Source organism: Lactuca sativa, chromosome 5 (genome assembly GCF_002870075.4).
Source record: "Lactuca sativa cultivar Salinas chromosome 5, Lsat_Salinas_v11, whole genome shotgun sequence".
In the NCBI taxonomy this organism is placed as follows: Eukaryota; Viridiplantae; Streptophyta; class Magnoliopsida; order Asterales; family Asteraceae; genus Lactuca; species Lactuca sativa.
In genome coordinates, this window is record NC_056627.2 from 308,573,841 (window position 1) to 308,597,179 (window position 23,339).

Below are 23,339 nucleotides of genomic sequence, written 5' to 3' on the forward strand. Positions count from 1 at the left end.
AAAGAATTTATGGAAAAAACTCTTCAAAAACATAACTCATGACCTTTTAAAGACTCATCAACAAGAAAGACTTTTGGTTTTCCATAACTCGAGGACAAGTTATGGAATTCATTAAAGGTCATTTAGATCATCTAATAAACAAAACAAACATGTCAATAAAAACTATGATCTAGATTAAACTCATATGAACAAGACAATTCAAATCAAACAATCTTCATGTAATTAGCCTAACCATTAAACTAATACAAAACATGAAACTTTTGAAAATTATCTTTTGAATTGGATTAGAATGATCATTACCACATCAAAAACAGGTTTATAAGTTCAAAAATAGCTTAGGGTAATGATTCTAGTCCAATTCCAGCCTTAAAAGTTGAAAATTTGCGCTCTAGGCCTCCAACTCGTCGAGTATGTGAACAAACTCAGCGAGTTGGTCAGATTTTGCCTTAGACTTGGCGAGTCCACCAGTGGACTCGGAGAGTCCACTGTTCAGAAAGCCAGTTTTTCGATTTTTTCAGCAATTGCATCAAGTATAATTGAAAACCAAGCCCAGGCTCTGATACCACTGATGGGTTTTGAGCATTCTAACACTCCAATGGTGTGCATGTAACCCTATGTGCCTTGGATCTATGTTTTCACTATTATACATACAAATATACAAAATTCCAAAGCATCATCCTAACTAGCATATTATGGAGCAACTATACTACAAAAGTCTAGTTAGATGAGATACCTTTTGATGGAGCTTGAAGTCTTGAACCTTTAAGAGCTTAGCCCCAATAGCGTGGAAGCCTCAAATGGAATCAGACAACACCACCAACAAATGGAATAACTTGAGAAGAAGGTTACTTTGGTTCTCCCTATGAAATCGGCCTTAGCCCTCACTATGTGTATCCACTAGTGCCATTTCATGAACCATGGGATCCTTTATATAGTGTGGCTTATTAGGGTTACACCATGTAAACCCTAATGTGCATGAATTTCCATTTCCTTCATGATCTATGGGTTTTAACCTCCATGGAGTATCCATGGGTTACCACATGGGTTAAGCCCAACATGAAGGACAATGGATCACAAGCCCATAAATATAAGAATGAATGATTTACATAATCAATCCCCATACATTTAATTAGTCTCTTTTGATCACAAAATTAATTCCAAATTAATTCTTGATCAATACTAATTAAATAATATGATTTCATATTAATATATTAGAACTTATAATATATTAATATAAATCATAAATAACCTTTTTTCTCACTTGTCTATCCAATTGTTCTGATGCCATGCAACCCAAATGGACCATGCTACTCTCGGGTCGAGTACATACCAATAATAGTTGTGGTCTTAGACATCTAATCCAACAAGATCAACATGTTTTCTACCAACAACCAAGGGTTGTTGAGCCGATATGGTCGAGTTTGGGTACCAAATTTTGATGGGGCCAGGCAGGTTGTGCTGGTTGAGGCACACAAATCTAGATTTTCGATACACCCTAGAGCCACCAAGATGTATCGGGATTTGAACCTTAGTTATTGGTGGTCATGAATGAAGAGAGAGATAGCTTAGTATGTTGAGAGGTGCTTGACCTGTTGAATGGTTAAGGTTGAGCACCAAAGGCGTTCCCATGTGGAAATGGGAACATATTACTATGGATTTCATAACCAAGTTACCTTCGACGACTAAGGGATTTGACGCGGTATGGGTTATTGAGAACTGTCTGACCAAGAACGCCCATTTTCTAGCCATTCGATAGAGTTCTTCGTCCGAGAAATTGGCCGATTTATATATGCGCGAGATTGTTGTTTGGCATAGTATTTCGGTGTCCATTGTATTTGATCGAGATGTTCAGTTAACATCTTGTTTTTGGCAGAAGTTCCATGAAGAACTAGGTACGAGGTTGCATCTTAGCACTGCTTATTATTTACAGACTGACGGCCAGAGTGGGAGGACCATTCAGAAACTCGAAGACATGTTAAGAGCCTGTGTTATAGAATTCGATGGGAGTTGGGACTCCTACCTTCCCTTAGTTGAGTTTTCATACAACAACAATTATCACTCCAGAATTGTGGTGCTGTCATTCGAGATTCTATATGAAGGAAGTGGCATACCCCAATTTGTTGGGGAGAGATTGGTCATAGAGTCATGGGAAGGACTGAGGTAATCCTTCAGATGACAAAGCTTATTCAATGGATTAGGAAAAGACTTCATATAACTCTGATTCGGAAGAAGAGTTACACCGACAAACATCGTCCGGGTTGGATTTCCAGGTTGGCGACATGCTCTTGCTGAAGGTATCAACTTGGAAGGGTGTAATATGTATAAAATACACATTTGGTTATCGTGTTATGTAATTTAAAAGTAAATAATTTAATGAAATATTATATGATTTTGAGCGTTGAGTTCTAACAGATAGTTTTTACTAGAAATGAAGTAAAAATATGTTTAGAATCACTCGGAAAATATTGAAAGTCTTATGAGATTACAATCAAAAGTCAAATGTTGAAAATTAACGAAAATATAGAGTTGAAAATAAGTAAAATTATATTATTTAAAGTTGCAAATAATATCATTAGAAACACTTAGGCGAAAACCTCATCGAAATCCGAGTTATAACGAAGAAGTTATGACTTATTGAAGTTTCGTGACAGAACTGGCACGACGATGTATGACGTAAAAAGTGAGTTTTTGATAAACTACTTTTTAGCTTTAGTGATCTAAACGAAAGTCATAGTATTCGTTAAACCGAGAATTTTTATAAAAAGAACGTCCAAATCTAACTTCGTATGAGGATGTTATGATTTTTCTAAGTTGCGGAATAACAGTAGACAGCTAAAAACTCGAAATAAATTGCGAGTGATTTTTAGCTGACGCAACCTAAACGAGAATCGAAGGTCTCGTCAATAGTAGTACAACGGTAAAAATACATACGAAAACGGACATCGGATGAAGAAGTTATGAGTTTTTAACGGACTTTTCATGTCCTGGCCAGTTAAAAATATAATATTAAAAATGAAGTCAAAATAAGCCAACAGAGTCTAAAAAAAAGTTGTAGAGTATAATCTCATCTACGCGTGGATATAAAGAACATAAAAACCGGAGCTCCTATGCAAAAGATATGAATTTTTGAAGTTTTTAAATAAAAATAAATGAAAATTCGAAGCCTTATCCGAGGAGGTACGCCTCGCGTATAGGCTTACGCCCAGCGTTCGCATGGCAGGACCTCGAATTGACCACATCTCCAATCTTATCAAGATGGCCACGTAGCAGACACGTCCGAGCCATGTTCCCTCCCTTCCGAGAATCGGACATGTAGCCTCGTATGCCCCACGTACAGCGAGACTACGCCCCTCGTAGTGAGCTGCTTCGGACCCTATAAAATGGATGCGAGGCTGCCCGTATTTTGGTTGCCATTTTCAATCTCCTTCACTCTAAAAACCCTCTCTAGCCACTTTTAACCCCCCGAAGCCCCGGTATCATTCCCGACACCCGAAGCAAGCCCTGACGCCCCGAAGTTCCCGAGAAAATTATATTTTCAAGTCGAAACTCTGCCCAAGTAAGGCCGGTTTTCAATTAAAATCCCCGGTTTTGTCACAGAAAGTCATATTCAAAGCCGAAGTGCTACCCAAATTATCATTTATTCCTTCAGTTATTTCACGGTGAGTTTAATATATAGGAACAATTGTATGTTATGTGTTATATGTGCTATGTGCTTTTCCGTGTTATCATCTTGTGTTATTATTTCTGCTATTATGGTAGCAAAGTTGTACCTTTGACCATGTGATCAGTTAAAGGAATTAGATTCATGATGGTACTAGTATGTAGCCTATGGCCATGTAGAGCATGTCTCGTAAGAGAGTGACTTCTATTCTATGGCATTGGCAGAAGGTTAGATAGGGTTAAAAGCATGAAATCTACCAAAATGTTTAATCAGAAAGTGTATGTCTTCTGTGCCATTTGGGCCGAAGCTTTATTGATGTATATCAAGTATTGAAATTATTATGTCTCATTGATTGATATGGAAAGCTTGTCGCATGATTCACATATGCCGTTGTTGTTCCTTGTTCCCTTTGCTTCTGCCATATTAAAGTATATATATGACATAATGTTATATTGTATCTATTATTGAACTCACTAAGCATCACTGCTTACCCCTCTCAATGTTTTACAATTGCAGGAAATGAGAATCCAGTATAGTCATATACTGTTGGAAATTTTAGAATAGTTTATACTATTACTTTTGTACTTGAGTTTACACATGTATAAAACTATAACATCCTAGGTAGTTATGTAATAGATATAACACTTTGTAGTATACGAAAAACTTAGTTGGTTTGTATCCAACATTTTGTAATCACACTATCAATGTAAAATATTATTTATAAATATGCATGTAGCATGTTTTGGAGTATCTATATTGTGTAGTATGAAAGTTTCGGTCATTCAAAAATACGAAAGTTAAGGTCTTTCTATCATGGTATCAGAGCGGTAGTTTAAGTGAACTAAATACCACGAATTTGTATTTAGACTTAAACCGTCGGAAGTTCAATATATGAACGGATTCATTGTAAGTATATGGATACAAACCATAGGAAATATTTAAGTAAAAGTATTAGGTAGTAATAAATCCTAATATTCTAAAATACTATGTTGCTCCGAATTTTCAGAAGAATGGTTGAACAGGAAGGTAGCCATACACCAGAAGTGGGTGGAGATCCTCGCCCTGAGGAAGTAAATACTCCAGTATCCCCTCGTGAGGAGCGATTCTTGGGTAAACTTACTGGTATTATTTGGCAGACTCTCGAAGAACACAAGAAGAATGGTGCTAAAGGCAAAGAAAAAGCCATCAGAGTATCTTCAAAAGGAGAGGCGAAACGTCCCTCGTTCAAAGATTTCAAGAGTAGTGGTGCTAAAGTGTTTTCTGGTGTCCTTAATCCTATAGTTGTTCGAACTTGGATGCAGAACATATAGAAGGTATTTTGTATCTCTCATGTGGATAACGAAGACAAGACTAATTATGCCTCTGCAATGCTCGTCGAACAAGCCTTAGTCTAGTGGGAAGCAACATATGAAGCTCTCAACGAGTATGACCAGGAGAATTTATCCTGGGAGACATTCAAAACTCGTTTTCTAGGGAAGTATTGTCCTCTAGACATGAGGAGAAGATTGGAGAAAGAGTTTCTTGAGATTAAGCAAGAAGGAATGACAGTGAATGAGTATGAAACTCAATTCAATCAAAGAGCACGGTTTGATGCAAAGTATATCCCAACTGAAGACGATAAAATTCAAGTATTATTGGATGGACTGCGGTATGAAATACGCAATTTCGTAGCTAATTGGGATGTTCTTTCCTTTGAAAAAGCTGTTGAGTATGCTCGAAAGCGTGAGCATGACTTCAACCAACTCAATCCGTTCAATCTGAACCTAGCCAACAATTGCAATCTCAGAGCGCCTTTCGTGGTCACGATAGATCACAATATTTTTCTATTCAGTCGCCATCATGTCGCATTTGTGGAAAGAATCATCCGGGCCAATGCAGAATAGAAAATGAATCTGTGCTCTGTTGTGGATGTGGAGAATCGGGTCACATAAAGCCAGCTTGCCCAAGGAAGGATGTTACTTGTTATGCATGTGGTATTATTGGCCACAAGAAGCGTTTTTGCCCTACTCTTACTAGTCAAATGGCGGGAAGTCAAGCTTCCGTCCAACAACCAAAGAATACTCCAACTAAAAAGGAGGAGGTGCCAAAAGCTAAGGGTCATGCATTCCAGATTACCACATAGGAGGCACGCGAAGACTTGAATGTTGTGATGGGTACATTTCTTGTCAAATTTATACCTGCTCACATCTTATTTGACTCTGGTGCCTCAGATTCTTTTGAGTCTCATGAATTTGTGCATTCTTTTCAAATTGCTTGTTTATATTGTTATTACTTGAGAAAGTTTAAGGTCTGTTGCCGACCTTGGTCTGGAAGAGGAAATTTTATGTATTCCAGTTTCTAAAATTTCCGTGTTATAATTGATAAGAAACTTTTCAAAGTGTTAAAAAGACTTATGATAGTCGACATCGATAATTTCATAGATAAACGATCGAAGGATATCGTAAAATAGTATTTAATTAGGTGATATCATAAATAGTGTATTAATACCTATAGAGTGGTATTGTACATTTAAATTATGTTTGATGAAATAATAACATCTTTGGAAGTAAAATTTCTATCGACCTATGAAAAAGTATTAGAATATGCTAGATCGAGCATATGCATGAGAAGAATCCTAGAAGACAAGTATAGGAAATCCAAGATATGTTTGATAGAAACGCGAAATACCCAGTTGAGTCTAGGAGAAATTGTCATATGGACTTGTTTGAACACATTCATGTGTGATAAGTTCCTTTGTAAAATTTTTTGATATGGTGATTTGGGGACTGCGAGACAATTCTTGGAACGAGTATGAGTAGGTGTGAATGGTAGTAGAGGCCTATACTACCGAAAGCACAAGACTCACACTTGAATCAGAGAAATTCATAAGGTTACCAAGAAACTAGAAATTGATTCTGTTTTTGTTCGAATATGTCATTACCTTCGTTTCAGTGATGACTACGAAAATGATTTTCGTTCAGACCTTAGTGGTCATAAATAATCGAATCCGACTAATATAGATCTGTGAGATGAATTGATTGGTTCAGAGAACCATGTCTTGTGTAGCGATGAAACTTTAGTTGGAAGATTGAAGAAGGAGATGGTCGAGGTAGTCAATAAAAGTATAACAACTTTCATTGAAGATTAAGCAACTATTAGCTAGAAATGCTACTAGTTATGAAGATATTATATCACATTAGAACACGAAGGAAGGTTTCTTCTATGATAGTGTTTGACTAATAGAAATAAGAGTATGATTTTTTGTGTTATGAAATCAAAGGTCATTAGAATATGACCATTCGAATTGTTGTTGTAGCAAAAGTGAAGACTTTATATTGGGTTGAGTCTATAACCCAAATTCATGAAGGAGTAAGAGTATGCAATGAGAATTGATTTCTCTTTAACTCAGAGATTAGGATCAAGGCCCAAATTATACTTGGGAATATAAGAATGAGATAAGAGCGAGATATCTCCAGTTATTTAAATCGTTGTGATTTTGGGGACGAAATCCTCAAAGGAGGAGGTATTTGTAACATACACGTTCGGTTATCGTGTTATGTAATTTTAAAAGTACATAATATTATGAAATATTATATGATTTTGAGCATTGAGTTCTAACATATAGTTTTTACTAGAAATGAAGTAAAACTATGTTTAGAATCACTCGGAAAATATTGGAAGTCTTATGAGATTTCAATCAAAAGTCAAATATTGAAAATTAACGCAAAAATAAAGTTGAAAATAAGTAAAATTATATTATTGAAAGTTGTAAAGAATCTCATTAGAAAAATATAGGCGAAACCTCAACGAAATCCGAGTTATAACGAAGAAGTTATGACTAATTGAAGTTTCGTGACAGAACCGGCATGACGATGTATGACGTAAAAAGTAAGTTTTTGATAAACTACTTTATAGCTTTAGTGATCTAAACGAAAGTCATAGTATTCGTTAAACCGATAATTTTTATAAAAAGAACGTCTAAATCTGACTTCGTATGAGGAAGTTATGATTTTTCTAAGTTGCGGAATAACAATAGACAGCTAAAAACTCGAACATAACATGATGAACCTGACACCTGACAGGCTCCAAAGTGCTGCCAGCTGCACTTGGCATAGCGGCCCCGACCCTGCTAGCCATTTCTAGGAGGATTGGAGGTCTTAGGCTTATTAGCCTGACCCACAACCGTTTGAACCTACTTCGGCTTCCGCTTCATGTAGAGCTCTAACTCAAATTCTCGTTTCTGGGCCTTCTCCACCATATCATCCAGGGTCTTGCATCCTAAAAAACTCACAAACTCTCGAATTTCATCTCTCAGCAGGGAATGATATCTGGTCTTCTTCATCCCCTCATCCACAACGTACTGCGGAACCAATAGTGCCCTCTCCTGAAACTTGGCGGTGATCTCCGCCACAGTCTCCGTAGTCTGCTGCAAATCCTGGAACTCTCTCACCAGATGTTGTACCTCAATCGACGGTACAAACTCCTGATCAAACCTCCTCACAAGTCATCTCAACCACACCTGTTGATGCCACCTTGCAGGTAACCTCCTCCTACCAGTCTTGTGCTCGGTCCCTCAACATACAAGGTGTGAACCCTGCCTTTGCCGCCTCAGAGCAAAAGCTCGTGTGTTGGGCATTCTCCATGTCTGCCACCTAGCGTCGACTAGTGATAGGGTCCCTGACCCCAAATAACTCAGCCGCACCACACACCTTAAACTCCCAGAACGAGGGAGCTCGAGCCACAATCTGGCTTGCAACAATCTTGGCTTGGAAAGAACTGAGCCACCCCTTCATGATCTCCATGATACCCTCCTTGATGGTACCAAAGATCATCGGGGTAGCATCAAGGATGCCACAAGTAACCTCAGTTGCGATAAGATCGCGCAACCTCTCTTCAATGGGCTATGCACCAGAGCCTTAACCCAATCCTGATCCTGATCCTGAACCCGAACCTCGCGTGATCTTCACCAAACTTAATTGAAAAATACCACATGACAAAATGATAAGAAATTTAAAGGGAATTCCTCCTCACCGGACTCCTTTGAGTGTCCAGGTCTAACAGTTTATTTGAGGACAGGTCATGTGCTTTCAGTGGTACGGGCCCAATACTACCTTTCACACCTTCTTGTACCATCCCCAAGGCCAAACCTGATAACTCTAAATCAACCAACCACAAATCATTACCCATAAAACACAACACCAATACAGATCCTAGACTATTCTAGAATTTCTCAATCCCTACTGAACCAGAAACTTAAGCCAATCATAGCAGGTTACCCTATGCATGCAAGTTATACAAAAATAGAATCACATAGACTATTAAATAAACTTCTACCCTAAACCATAACCAATTAAGGAACACGAATAAGACAAAATTCATCATTCTAGGGCAATGCAATCCTAGACATATAGAACTTTGAAAGCATACACATAGCAAGTAATCAATTCAACATAAATTTCCAATATAACAATAGCATGGCTAGAACATTGAAACCACTTACTTGAGCTCAACCGATTACGCGCATTGCACTCTTTCCCTTTTTCTAACAAAGACCGTTTTCAAGAAAACTTTTACTTTTGGTTTCTTTTTGTATCAAGGTTTACCATTTCCTCAGTTTGAGTCCTAACACACCCAAAAGTGTGCCCGAAACCCTCAAACCAAGGTTTTGATACCAACTTGTAACAGCCAAAAAACATAGGTAAAAATTTTCATTTATTAACTAGAATTAATATCCATATTTGTTTCCCACAAATTCCATTACATAATACATTGTTCCAAAGATCAGAGTATCCAAAATAACTAGTGCGGAAAACTGGAGAGTGCACGCTGCGCCATCAAGCCCGACCCTTGCCCTTAGAGCCAGAAGTACCTTAAACACCCAACAAACTATAAGCAAACGCCTAGTGAGTTTCCCAAAATACACAAAACATAGAGTCACATAAAACCCATGAAATATAAAGGCATACATGAATTGGCATGGACTCCCTCCATGGTCTTTACCCGGAATGCCATGGGCTCCTCATGGTCTTCACATAAAACAATCCATACCACAAAGTATACAATTTCATATTAACTAATTACTACATAACAGATAATGGTTGAGTGCCTTAGACCCATGGGTATGATGAGAAGACTCACCTCAAAGATAGCCAAATCCTACGAATGTTGCGACTGCTGCGAATCGGCTCCTAACACTGAGCCAAACCCAAAGCTAAACTCAGTAAATAACTATGGCTAGATTCAAACGCTAGGCCCACAAATGGCCCAACTAAGCAGAACCACCAATGGTCTAAGCCCATTGGGCCTACTAAGGCCCAAAAATAAAATCCTAGGTCCAATAGGGAAAGCCCAAACAAGAAGTCCAACATTACAAGGGAAACCTTCAGTCCAAAATAAGCCCAACGAACAACACCCAAACCAAGCCCAAAGCTCAAGAGTCCAAAAGATGGCCCAAGAAAAAAGCCCACTGATGGACCGAACGTTGGGCATTCCCTTGTGGAATGTTGGGCGTTCTTTACCAGCCAATAGATCGCGAACCTTAGCAGGAACGTTGGCCGTTCCTCGACCTAACGCTGGGCGTTCGCACGTTGACTCCCAAAAATGCCCATTAAGCACTTAATGCTTAAATCCACATGACAAAAACATAGATCCAAGTCCTAAAGAACATCTAGAACCATAAAGTCACTGACTTGGTGACTTTGCATGCCCCAAAAGGTTCCAACTTCAAGATATAGCATTCAACTTCCATAAAAAGGGTTAAATCTCATGCATGGGGCTTAACAACTCTAAAGATGCAAACTTTATGAATCTAGCACCTCAAAAACACAAAGAGGGGCAACTCAAGGCTTCTGCAGTGATCACAAACAACTAGACCTCAACTATGGGACTGAAAAGGGACTAAAATCCATTAAGACTTAGATATAATCTTCTAATGAGCAAGGTTAGAGATTTATACCTCAAATGAGATGGAAGTGGAGCGGGGAACTAAGATCTATAAGCTCCTACTTGAACCACCACCTTACACCAAGCTTCTCTTCCTTGAATTAACTTCAAATACACACTAAAACACACACAATGAGCTCACAATACTCTTGGAGGCTCTAGGGTTTCGATATTAGGGTTTTGGGAACTATGGAGGCTGGAAACGAGGCCAACACTTGGTACTTAAGGTGTTTAAATACATCCCAAACCCTCAAAATTAGGGTTTGAGCTCCACGCGTAAATGCCCCGCGTTCCCCAAGGGAATGCCTTGCGTTCGAGCTCCGCCTCCAAAATTCCAAATTGGTAGAAATGGCCCCTCTATCCCCTTCAAACTTGCAAAACAAGGCCAAAAAGCAATAACCTAATATACAAGGGACCAAAAATGAATAATACCTGGATCGAACGGTACACAACAAAAACCCTCTCAACTTCTTCAACAATGTGGATGAACACCACCATCGACCGCAACCTTTCCACCGCCATTATCGATGTTGACGACCCATCCACCGCGACATCTCATCCTCTATCCAACCTCCGATCACGACAATCATTGTCGATAGAAACTCTACCATCGTCACTACTATCACGATCTGTCACCGTTGTTACTTCTCCAATGATTATCCTCCTTCATTTCCATTTTTCTCTCTAAATGGCAAAATGTCTCAGATATGGAGAGTGACGACTACCGCCGACGTTAAACCACCGCTAACACCTCCGATGTTAAACCACCACCTGAACGTCTCATATCAGTGCATTTTTTGTGCTTCGTGATCATGATTCTAGATCTAAGTTCTTCATATCTAGTTTCGTCTTTTTAATGTCTCAGATCTGCGAAATTTGTTTGTTGTTTTCATCTTTGGATCTAGATCTATGCGATATCTGGCAAACGACCACCTCCGTCTTCCATCTCCTGTGACATGTTGATAGACTCATGATTTTGACGAATTTCCATGTCGCTTCTTGCTCATATGTGGTTAGATATGTGAATCTGTTGGTTTTCAACTACTAGAAAATAGACCTTTAATGACACGCGATTTATGACACACATTGATTTATGATACGCAAAAGTGCGTGACCTGAACATGATGTCAGCTCTCTAGGAATTTGAAGGATTTAGGACGCACATTTTTGTGTGCCCTAAAATTAATTTCAGAAAAAACACGGAGGGTGCTTACTATAAAATGTGTGTCATCTAAGCATGTCGTTTTATAGTTTCTAATGAAACGTGCATTTTAATAGCCAAGGCTGTAAATGGTATCCCAAAAAATTAAAAACCCCGCCTGTTTGATCCTCTCTTAGTATCCCTTGTTCCCTCTACTGATACCCCTAACCAAACCCTTAACATCCCAAAACAACCCTAAAGTCACCCACACGATAACTAGGGTTTTTTCACTTCAACATTCTCCAGACGATCAAGCTAGAGTATGACTGCAACACTTCATCTCACCGGCCGGTGACCTCATCAGGCTCACCTTAGTGATCACTTCACCGACGACTACGACTCATCAGTGTCACCGTGTCGGAGACCGCATCCCGACCCCACTTTCCATCTATGTCTGGTTCGTAAACGATAGGTCGATACCTTGTTTGATCCTCTATCGAGAAGCTTGATGTTGAATCCCTTGTAAGTATCAATTTATTTAGTTGTTTTGGCGAATGTCTTGCTTATACGAGGGTGATTTCTTCTGATTTGTTTTGGTCAAATCCCCTGCCTTTGATACCTTATTTCCCTCTAATACCTTATTTAGTTGTTTTGGTCCGCTTCCACTTCCTATATATGGTCAACGACTCATCAATCAGTTCAGATTGTCTTCTTCCTCCAATGAAGCAACTGCATACAACCTTCTTCCGATGACCAGGTGAGTATTTCTTCCATTTGTGTAATGTTTTGTTCACTGATGTTGAACTTTTTTTTTGTTTTTTGGATTGGCAGTCGTCTTTGACACAACATCAAATGATGGTTGACTCTGATTTGGATGATATATTTATTCCGTTGCCAAATGATCTCCTTGTGGACTTATCGGAATCCATAACTATGCTGGATGCATTCTTGGATAGCTTTCCATCCATGTTTCAGGACAATGTCAATGTGGAATCCGCTTTTGGGCCTGCACTTAAAGCAACTTTTATGGTTATGGTTAGTTTATGCAATTAAAAGCTTGTAGTTGGTATTGACCATTGACCATTGATACATAGTCAACTGGGAGGGAAATTGTTAGTTTTTCAAAGTACTCTTCTATCACTTGGTGTGGGTAGGGTAAGGTTGCGAAGAGATGATATCTGGGAATATGGGACAGATAGGGAACATGCTTTGAGAATACCAGAAGATCCCTTTATAAACAAATGGCTGCTGATTTTACCAAGTATCAGGTTGCAGTCAATGTTTATGCGTTTAGTGACAAGTACACTAATATAGCTTCGCTAGGTATGTATCTACTGATATTGTTTCGTTTTTGTTTTTAGTCGATAAAAAAATATTAATTTGTTGTTTTCATTTTAGGTACTATCCAAGCTTTCATTTTGCCATTCTTAAAGACAAATTGAGACATGAGTTGGCTAGAGACCTCACTAGAGAAACAGCTTGGGAAGCTGTAATGTGCATCAGATGTGGAAAAGGTTAGTCTTAGGGCATTTTTGGTTTGTGGATTCTGGTGAATTCGAGATTCCATTCCATAGCGTGTTTGGCTGCCAAGTGGATGGAATTGAAGTCCATATTTGTTTGATTTCACCCTTCCTAGAAGTGGGTGGAAGGAATTCAATTCCATTCTTCTATTTTCATTGAAAAACCAAAATTCCCTCATTAAAATTTATAAGTGAAAAAGGATAATATGTTCTTTCTTTTTCATGGTGAAATCCATTCCCTTTTGCGCAAACCAAACGTGTGATAGATTTCATTCCTTCCGATTTCTCGCTTTTATAAGGTTTTGATGTTGCAGGTGATTATTTTTAGTTAGAAAATAATAAATTGTGTTATATAGGAGTTGGTTTCACTTCATATCATGGGAACTTTATGTTAAGGTCCACTGATCTATTAGCTCTTTCGACTGTTGACTATGACAAAGCTTATGCAATGCAGTTTTCTCTAGAAGAGACATTACTCACAACTCAGACTGTCTATTTCCAAGTTGCTCTATTGTATCCTTCACTCGTTCTAAGTTTCCACATCTTTTGGAATATATATATATATATATATATATATATATATATATATATATATATATATATATATATATATAATGAAGAAACAAGAATGTAATTATTTACAAATACTTAACATCAATTGAAAGACACACTTCATCTTCGGATGAAAGACATATCATAGTACACACTACTGTAGCATCAGTGGTTGCTGATTTAGGAGAGATGTATCACCAGGCAGATACAGGTGCCATTGTTTCTTTTCTTGGTAGATTAGGTAACCATATTTTTTTTATTTAAAAAAGAAAAAGAAAAAAAAACTTATAATACAATAATTATTTTTAATGATGTATGTGTTGTAGCGATTGAAATACGAATGATCTACCCAGAGTCATTAACATATTTACCTTTATACGAATTGGCTTTATGTAAATCAACAACACTTCGTGGTGGCTATGTTGATTCATAGCTTGATGAAAGCTGTGCAGCTGGTTTTCACCATGATGGCTCTTTCTCAACTTTGTTCACCTGATGACCAGAAAACAATATTCGTTGATGGAAATGGTAAAATTTTAATCACCTTTTTAACACTTGATATATTTAGTGATGATTTTTATTTTACCTTTTTTAACTTTAGGTTTCAGTTGAAAGATGTAATAAAACCATTTCATATCCCTGTCTTATCTACCACTGATATCTATCTGGAATTCATTGAGAAGAGAGTGGACATGGAAGCACATTTCATATCCCTATCTTAATTCGTTAAATATATTTAATTAAACACCCTTCTCTTTTCTCTTACTCTTAATCCAAACATGTATCTAGACAGAAGGGTATAACAATCCTTTCCCATAGCCAGGTCCCAACTTCCTTTACCTTTGGTTCCTCAAATGTACAAGCCATATCCATGCATGCATAAGTGATTTCCATTTCTACCATTGAAAGAAACAAAAGGGATTTTCTAGTTCTTCCTTTATTTTATGTATATTTATTTTGGGATAAATGCAAGATATAAATTAGTTTTTTTTTTCAGGTATGCTTGGCTAACATCTTGGACATGATATTGATATAGGTGTTGCATAAAGGCAACTCTTTTGTGAAAATGGTATCTACTTTCTTCATAAGCAGATGCTTAATTGTTGCAATCAACAGTCCCATTCATCACATACTCAGAAGGGAATAAAAAATGACTTCCTATTTACTCTTGTTATTTTCTGCATTCAATATGTTCTTGTTATATATTAACATTAAATCTTAGTTGATTTTTTCAAGTTTTTTGTAGATATACAAGAGTCGCACTCTTCATTTCAATCGTTAGTTGTACTACTGGAATATATTTTTTGTATGAAACACAAAGTAAATTCGATGAATGATGTTTGTATATTTATTGTAAGAAGTAGATGTGTATGACCTTAAATTTTGTGCAATAGATTGTATTTTTTGTATATGGTATTTTATTTTCTATTATGAGACACTAAATGCAAATTTAATTTGAAAGTTAGTAAATCTATAAATATTTTTTTAAACATTTAAATTTACAATACGCAAAAATGTGTGTCATCATCATTTATGACATGGCCTTTCTTGACAGGGGCTTTAATGATACACATTGTGTGTCGTAAATGCGTGTTGTAAGGTTACGACACACAAATGAGTGTCGTATCCCTTTATGACATGGTCTTACTTGACACGCATTTGCATGTCATCTGTACCCTTTTATAATTCATAATGCGTGTCATTAAAGGGTATTTTTCTTGTAGTGAATTCTCTTGTTGTTGATGGTGTTTTTAGTCTAGATTTGGACAAATCTGGTTAGATATAGGTGAATCTGAGTTTTAACAACTATAATCTCTTGTCTTAAATATTAGTTTTGTAGTTTTGATTTGTCACCGGTGTTTCCTTACGAGATCAACAAGCTTCATGTGTTTTTAATTCTAGATCCGGTGGATATCACAAGTACACTCATTTTATTATTTTTGTTTAAATATTTTTAGTATTTTTGTTAGGAAGTAAAGCGGATAACTAGCAAAACTATAAGTACACAAGACATAGTATTTTCATTGTTCGGTTAAGGCGACCTACGTCCACGGGCAGGAAGGGGTGTTATTTTATTTCAAAGCTCTCAAACAGATATTACAAGTACAATTTCACAGAGATTCGACTATCACTCTAGAATTGAAGATACAAAATGACCTAGGATGCATCCATGTTTATAGTTGAAGGATCAGTCCTAAAACCCTAATGGGCAAAGCCCATTGGCCTATGAAAGGTATCAACCGCTCACAATCCGCCATGCAACATCTTCTGGAACATTCATCTATGTCATACAACTCATGAGCATCAACAACACATATGGTGGAGCACCTTGTGCCATAGTGCGGCATCAAGATGTACATGTGGCGCATCATGAACACCAATAGCCCAACAACCATCATGATGGCACAACAAGTTGTAATCCTTGAGCAATACTAACTTCTGAGCATCCTTGAACGATCTTGAGCATCATAGAGGACTTCATAGCATACTTGGATCATCAAGGACCAAGATGGTCCAACTTGCACCATCATGGCCCAACAGCAACTCCATGGCGCGACAACATCTCCAGATGGTGTAACAAGGAATATGGATGGCGTAAGAACATCAAGAGTGGTGCAAGAACATCAAACTTTGAGCAACAACATCACCATGGCACAACAGGCACACGCATGGTACAACAACAAGCCTCATGACACAAGAGTGAACATGATGGGGACAAGAGAGAGTGCCATGGTGAAAGAGCATCACTCTTAGCCCATACCTTTATCATATGGCACAACAAGGTTCCCTTGTTGCTCCATATCACTCCCAAGTTCTCCAAACTTCTTCCAGTTGCTCCTAACCCCCTTATGAATGATCCATTCCTTTGGCACTTGATTTGTTCCTTTGTCAGTCGATCCATTCCTTTCTCAGATGATATGTTCCTTTTTCACATGCTCCATGAACCCCAAGTGCTCCATTTTGTTCCAAGTGCTCAAAATGCTCCATGAACATGATCCAAATGCTCGAGTCACATTTAACAATCTCCACCTTGACTTGAGCATCATCTGAACTCCACCTCCAACAAGAACTTCCTCTACCTTCCTGTCATTCGTCCCCGAATGGACCTACCTCATGCGAACATCAACCAAGTCCAAACAAAGCTTAAACTTCTCTATGGGCAACGACTTTGTCTACATATATGCTGGGTTGACCTTGGTATTGATATTCAATGTTAAAAACTTGTCTCCTTCCAGAATTTCCCAAATGAAATTCAGCCTGACATCAATTTGCTTTGTCTTCTCGTGATACACAGGACTCTTTTCAGGACTCAAAGAACTTTGACTGTCACAATACAAGACAGGCTTCTCCACCTTCAGAACAAGACTCTGAGTTAGCCCTTGTAGCCATATCTCCTCCTTTATACTTCTGTCATGGACATGTACTCAGATTCATTTGTGGACAAAGCAACGGTATCTTGTAACGTTGACTTCCAACTGATGGCACATCCGAATAAAGTGAATATGTAGCATGTCTGTGACATGCATTTCAATAAGTCACCACCATAATCAGAGTTAACATATCGTAGCAAGTCACTCTTCTTATTTTCTCCATACACCAAGCAAACATCTGTCGTTCCTTCAAGTATTGCAAGATCCACTTTACAACTTCCCAATGAGTCTTGCCTGGATTACTCATAAACCTACTAACCACACTAAATGTATGAGACAAATCAGGTCTAGTACATACCATAGCATACATGAGACTTCCAAAAACACTTGAGTATGGAACCCTGCTCATGTACTTCCTCTCTTCATTAGTAGTGGATATAGTGCTTGGACCAAGTTTAAAGTGAGCCGCCAAAGGAGTTCCAACTGGCTTGGACTGATCACAATTGAAGGACCACAAAACTTTCTCAATCTACTTTTGTTGAGAAATACATAACCATCTAGATCTCCTGTCCCTTTGAATCTCCATCCCTAGTATCTTCTTTGTTGCTCCCAGATCCTTCATCTCAAACTCATTCTTTAGGGTCGCCTTCAAGTCATTTATTCCAGCCATTTATTTAGCTGCGATGAGCATATCATCAACATATAGCAATAGGTATATGTAGGAATCCGGTGACAGTTCCTCTGAGTAAACACAATTGTCAAACTGGTTTCGAGTGTACCATTCGAGATCATGAATGAATAAAATCTTTTATACCATTGTCTTGGAGACTGCTTTAAACCATACAGAGATTTCTTCAGCAAACATACATGATCCTTCTTTGAATCAAGGAACCCTTCTGACTGGGACATATAAATCTTTTCTTCTAAGTTCCCATGAAGAAATGCGGTTTTCACATCAAGTTGTTCAAACTCCAGATCAAACGCACTCACCATGGCAAAAAGAACCCGAATTGTCTTGTGCTTCACGACCGGTGAGAACACTTCGTGATAATCAATTCCTTCTTTATAAGAGAACCCTTTTTCCATCAACATTGCCTTGAACCTACCTGGTTCAACTCATGGTATCCCTTCCTTCTTCTTAAAGACCCATTTGCATCCTACTGGCTTTGCTCCCTTTGGTAATGGAACAAGATCCTATGTTTCATTCTTCTTTAAAGATTGCATTTCTTCATTCATGGCCATCAACCAGTCATTTTCTTCTTTACTCGCCACAACCTCTTTATACTATTGAGGATCCTCAGTGTCAATTTCTTCTCCAGTTGCTAAAGCAAAAGCAATGGAGTCAAGTTCACTTGAATTCACACATCCCACATATCTATCAGGTTTTCGAATGACCCTATTCGATCTTCTCTTTGCTATAGATTCAAACACATCATCTTTCCCAACGTCAGCACCACTGGAAGAAGATCCCATGGGTTGTTCTTGGGTTTCATCTTGTCCAGTCTGTTTAGTGCCACCTTACTCTTTGTCACTTATAACAACTCTATTTGGAGTTTCATTTGAAAACTCGACCTTCTAGCTAGCACCCTGATCTTTGTTCCATGCTTGACTTGTATCACCTCCTCCCTGGTTACCCATGGCAGATTCATCAAAGGTCACATCTCTGCTTATGAAAAATTTAGGAGTTCTTCCTAATTCTCTACACCACAGTCGATAACCATTTACTCCTATCGCATATCCTAGAAATATGCACTTCATTGCCCTTGGCTCAAGTTTACCATCATTCACATGAGCATATACGGGGCATCCAAATATACATAAACCAAAATAGTCAAAGGGTTTCCCGGAACATAACTCTTGAGGAGTCTTCAAGGAAATAACATTTGTTGGTGATCTATTCACCATATAGAAAGCAGTGTTAACTACTTTCGCACATAATTTCTTGGATAAGTTAGCAAACATACACATGCACCTTGCACGCTGCATGAGTGTTTGGTTCATCCGCTCCTCGACTCCATTTTGTTGTAGTGTGTTTTGTATAGTGCGGTGCCTCACTATACCTTTTTCCTTGCATAAAATATCAAATGGAGAATTGTAGAACTCCAACCCATTGTCAGTCCTCAGAGTCGTGACCCGTTTTCTAGTCCTTTTCTCACCATTGTCTTCCATTCCCTGAACTTCCCAAACACCTCATCTTTGGTCTTCAGAAAGTACAACCAAACCTTCCTTGAATAGTCATCAATGAACTTCACAAAGTATGAGCATCCTCCTTGAGATTTCACTGGTGCAGGACCCCACAAATCCGAGTGAACATACTCCAGGATTTCCTTGCTTGTGTGTTGACCGGTACCGAACTTCACTTTGCGATGCTTTACCTTAAAGCAAGCTTCAAAAAAATTTACCCTTCCAGTAGCCTGTCCACCAAGCAGTTGATAGTTTTGTTTTTATTACTTCTTTTCATAGTTTATTTTTAGTTAAAGCCATCTCATTTTAGTTAATCTTCATGCATATTTTCTCTGTTTGTTATTCTTCTCCTTTACTGGGTGCTTTCCAATATTTTGAGCTTATTTGTTGGATTTATCGAAGACTACTTGTTATTGGAGGTATGGAAGGAGTGTGGGGATATTGGAGGCTTGCAATTTGTTCATGGACTTGAAGTGGTGCAATTGGGCTTGGTGTCAATATAAGCGAGAAGTGCATCAAAATTAATCTTTGGATGAGGACACGAGTTAAGGAAGACTAAAGAAGCATTGGACCATCAGTGGAGGCTTTGGAATAATATAAATGGGCTCCCAAGAATTGATGCACTTGGGCTGGGATGTTAATGGAAGATTGGGCTGGATTATATATTAAATGGGCCAAGGCATATAATCAGCGAGACCCACGCGGCCCGCGTAGATCCACAAACGGTCCGTGTGGATCGTGCTATGGTGAATCTGGGTTTTTGACCCTTTGACTCTATTTTGGGAAGGTTGGTGGATGGCTTTTAGTGAGCTTTTGAATCCAGAAATAACCCCTTTTTACTGAAGATTTGGGAGGGAGTTCATCATCAACACTTTAGAGAATCACTTATTTTCTCTCAAGAAGGCTTCAGAAGAACTTAAAGATTTAGAATATTGGTGTAATTTCTTTTCATCTTGCAACCAGAACAATGTTTGGTACCTCTAAACTATCTTGTATTTCTTTTATTTTGGCCATGCTTGGCTAGATTCACATTTGGTTGATTAGGGTTTAACCCATGGATGATTAGTTGCTTAGAAGACTTCATATTATCTTGTGTTCGAAATTTATGGAAATGTTTTCTAGTCAAACATCTTCTTGTGTTTTTTTATCTTTGATGAATGAATGCTTATTTTTGTTGACTAATTTCTTGGTTAAGCAATGGACCCTCAAATTAGTAAGCAACAAATGGTTTATATGTTTGTTTTCATTTCATTTAGACAATGGAAATGTTTCCTCCATAATGATAATGTAAGCATTTGTTTATCTTTTGGACATGGTAACTCTTAGAACATAAAGCTAATTGACTTTCACAAGAGTATATGCTTCATTGATTTTGTGACTTTAATTAATGAAATGTGTTAAGAGCTCCTCTAAGCATTTTAATAATTATGAAGAGTTGAGGTAATTTTTGCTTATGAATTGCTATAGTCAAGTTAAATTACTTCAAAAGTGTTGTTCCATTTAGTCTAATGATAAGTCAACTATGTCATCCATGTGGTGCATCCCAAAATCAACAAACTTCACTTCATTGAATTTAATCAAATCTTTTACTTGTTTACTTGTCATATTTACATTCTAGCTTAGCTTTAATTTTCTCAAACAATCAAAAAGAACTAAAACCCCCCATTTTCTTTTACTCTTGTTTTACTAGTACTTGAACAAGTGACTTACATAGGGATTTAAATTGAACCAATCTCCGTGGATACGATCCCTTTACCACTATACACTATTTTAGTGTATTTAGAATAATTATTTTTTTTGGCCTCGACAACCACCAGCAGTCCTTGTTTACTTAGAACTGACATACCATTCTCACTCGTGTGCCCCAACCTGTAATGCTACAACTTTGTCTTGTCATCACCTTCATTCAAGGATTATGAGATAGCCACCGTTCCTATAACCGTACTGCCTTCTAGGATATAGATCACTCCACAATTCATCTTCCCTTTAATTATCACTAGAGAGCCTTTGGTCACTTTGACCCACTCACCTTCACCAACGTACCTCATCCCATTCCTAGCCAATGTGCCAAGAAAAATTAAATTCTTCCGAAGTTCTGGAACATACCAGCAATCTAACTTCCTGACCATGCCATTGTGCGTCTTGATTTGCACCATGCCACTACCTTTGATTCTGCTCACCCAATCATCAACCATCTTGACTGTGCCATTATAGTCTTTGAAGGAGTCGAACCAGTCACGATTATATGTCATGTGATAGGATGCTCCAAAATCCAAGACCTAGGAATCAGTAGAACATGATGTATATACAGTCAGTACATCACCATCATCCCCTTCATCAGAACTTTCCTAAACCACAACAACTGTGTTATTGCTACTTGATTCACTCTTGGACTTCCCATTATTCAGCTATGGACAATTTCTCTTGAAGTGACCCTTCTCCTTACAATTATAACACTTCATGTTCGATGAACCTTTAGACTTCGATTTTGAATGTGATCTCCCTCTGTTTCCCTCTTTCCTCTCTTATGTACTTCCTCTCCCTGCAAACAAACCAGAATTGGACACCTCTTCTCCAGCTGAAACTTTTTTTAGTTCCTTGGACATTAGAGAATCCTTTACATCATTCATAGTGATCGTTGTTCTACCATAGAGCATGGTATCAACGAAATTCTCATATGAGTTAGGAAGAGAACATAAGATAATGAGTGTCTGATCTTCATCTTCAATCTTCACGTCAACACCTTATAGATCCAAGATGATGCGATTGAAATTATCTAGATAATCTTTCACTTGGGTACTTTCAGACATTCTGAGAGTGTATAACCTTTGCTTCTAATACAACATGTTCGTCAGTGAGTTGTTCTGGTACTTTTCATAAAGTTTATCGTAGAGCCCAGAAGCAGTTGTTTGATCGAAGACCTCCCTCAGTTCTTCATCTGTCAAGGTCAATAGAATGGCACTATGTGCCTTCGTTAGAATCTCCACATTCTTCTCAGCCACCATGTCCTTTGGTAATTTTGCCTCTCCTTCCAGTGCCGCCGCACATCCTTGTTGAAGTAGAAGAGCCCTCATCTTCACCTTGCACAAAGTGAAGTCATTTTAACCATTGAACTTCTCTAAATCAAACTTTTGAGTAGACATCTTCAATCACAAGAATACAAACCACATCTCTGATACCACTTGTTAGGAAGTAAAGTGGATAACCAACAAAACTATAAGCACACAAGAGATGGTATTTACGTGGTTCAGTCAAGGTGACCTACGTCCACGGGCAGGAGGGGATACTCTCTTATTTCAAAGCTCTCAAACAGAGGTTACAAGTACAAGTTCACAGAGATTCGCCTATAACTCTAGAATTCAAGATACAAAATGACCTAGCATGCATCCCCATTTATAATTGAGGGATCAGACCTAAAACCCTAATGGGCCAAGCCCATTGGCCCGTAGGCCCATGAAAGGTGTCAATCAATCACAATCCACCATGCAACATCTTCTGGAACATTTATCTAAGTCATACAACTCGATCATGAGCATCAACAACACACATGATGGAGCACCTTGTGCCATAGTGGAGCATCATGATGTACAAGCGAACATCATGAATACTAATGACCCAACAACCATCATGGTGGCACAACATGGTGTAATCCTTGAGAAATACCAACTTATGAGCATCCTTGAACGATCTTGAGCATCATAGAAGACTTCATAGTATATTGGCTCATCAAGGACCAAGATGGTCCAACTTGCGTCATCATGACGCAACAACAACTCCATGGCGCAACAACATCTCTAAATGGCGCAACAAGGAATATGGATGGCACAAGAACATCAAGAGTGGCGCAAGAACATACAATTTTGAGCAACAACATCACCATGGCGCAACAAGGCCATGCATGGCGCAACAACAACCCTCATGGCGCAAGAGTGAACATGATGGCACAAGAAAGAGTGTCATGGCGCAAGAGTATCACTCTTGGGGCATGC

General features: G+C 38.2%; 1 protein-coding gene and 1 pseudogene across 1 annotated transcript; one reads left to right on the forward strand and one right to left on the reverse strand.

The window, feature by feature from the left end:
• Positions 1 to 5,154: 5,154 nt before the first annotated feature.
• On the forward strand, positions 5,155 to 14,291 carry LOC111890734 (protein transport protein Sec24-like At3g07100; annotated as a pseudogene).
• A 4,159-nt stretch (positions 14,292 to 18,450) lies between these two features.
• Positions 18,451 to 22,424, reverse strand: LOC128126072 (uncharacterized). Its single transcript, XM_052763802.1, has 3 exons — positions 22,272 to 22,424; positions 19,323 to 19,580; positions 18,451 to 18,669 (listed from the first exon to the last, which is right to left on the reverse strand). The coding sequence occupies exons 1-3, from the start codon at positions 22,422 to 22,424 to the stop codon at positions 18,451 to 18,453; spliced, it is 630 nt and encodes a 209-aa protein (XP_052619762.1).
• Positions 22,425 to 23,339: the final 915 nt, after the last annotated feature.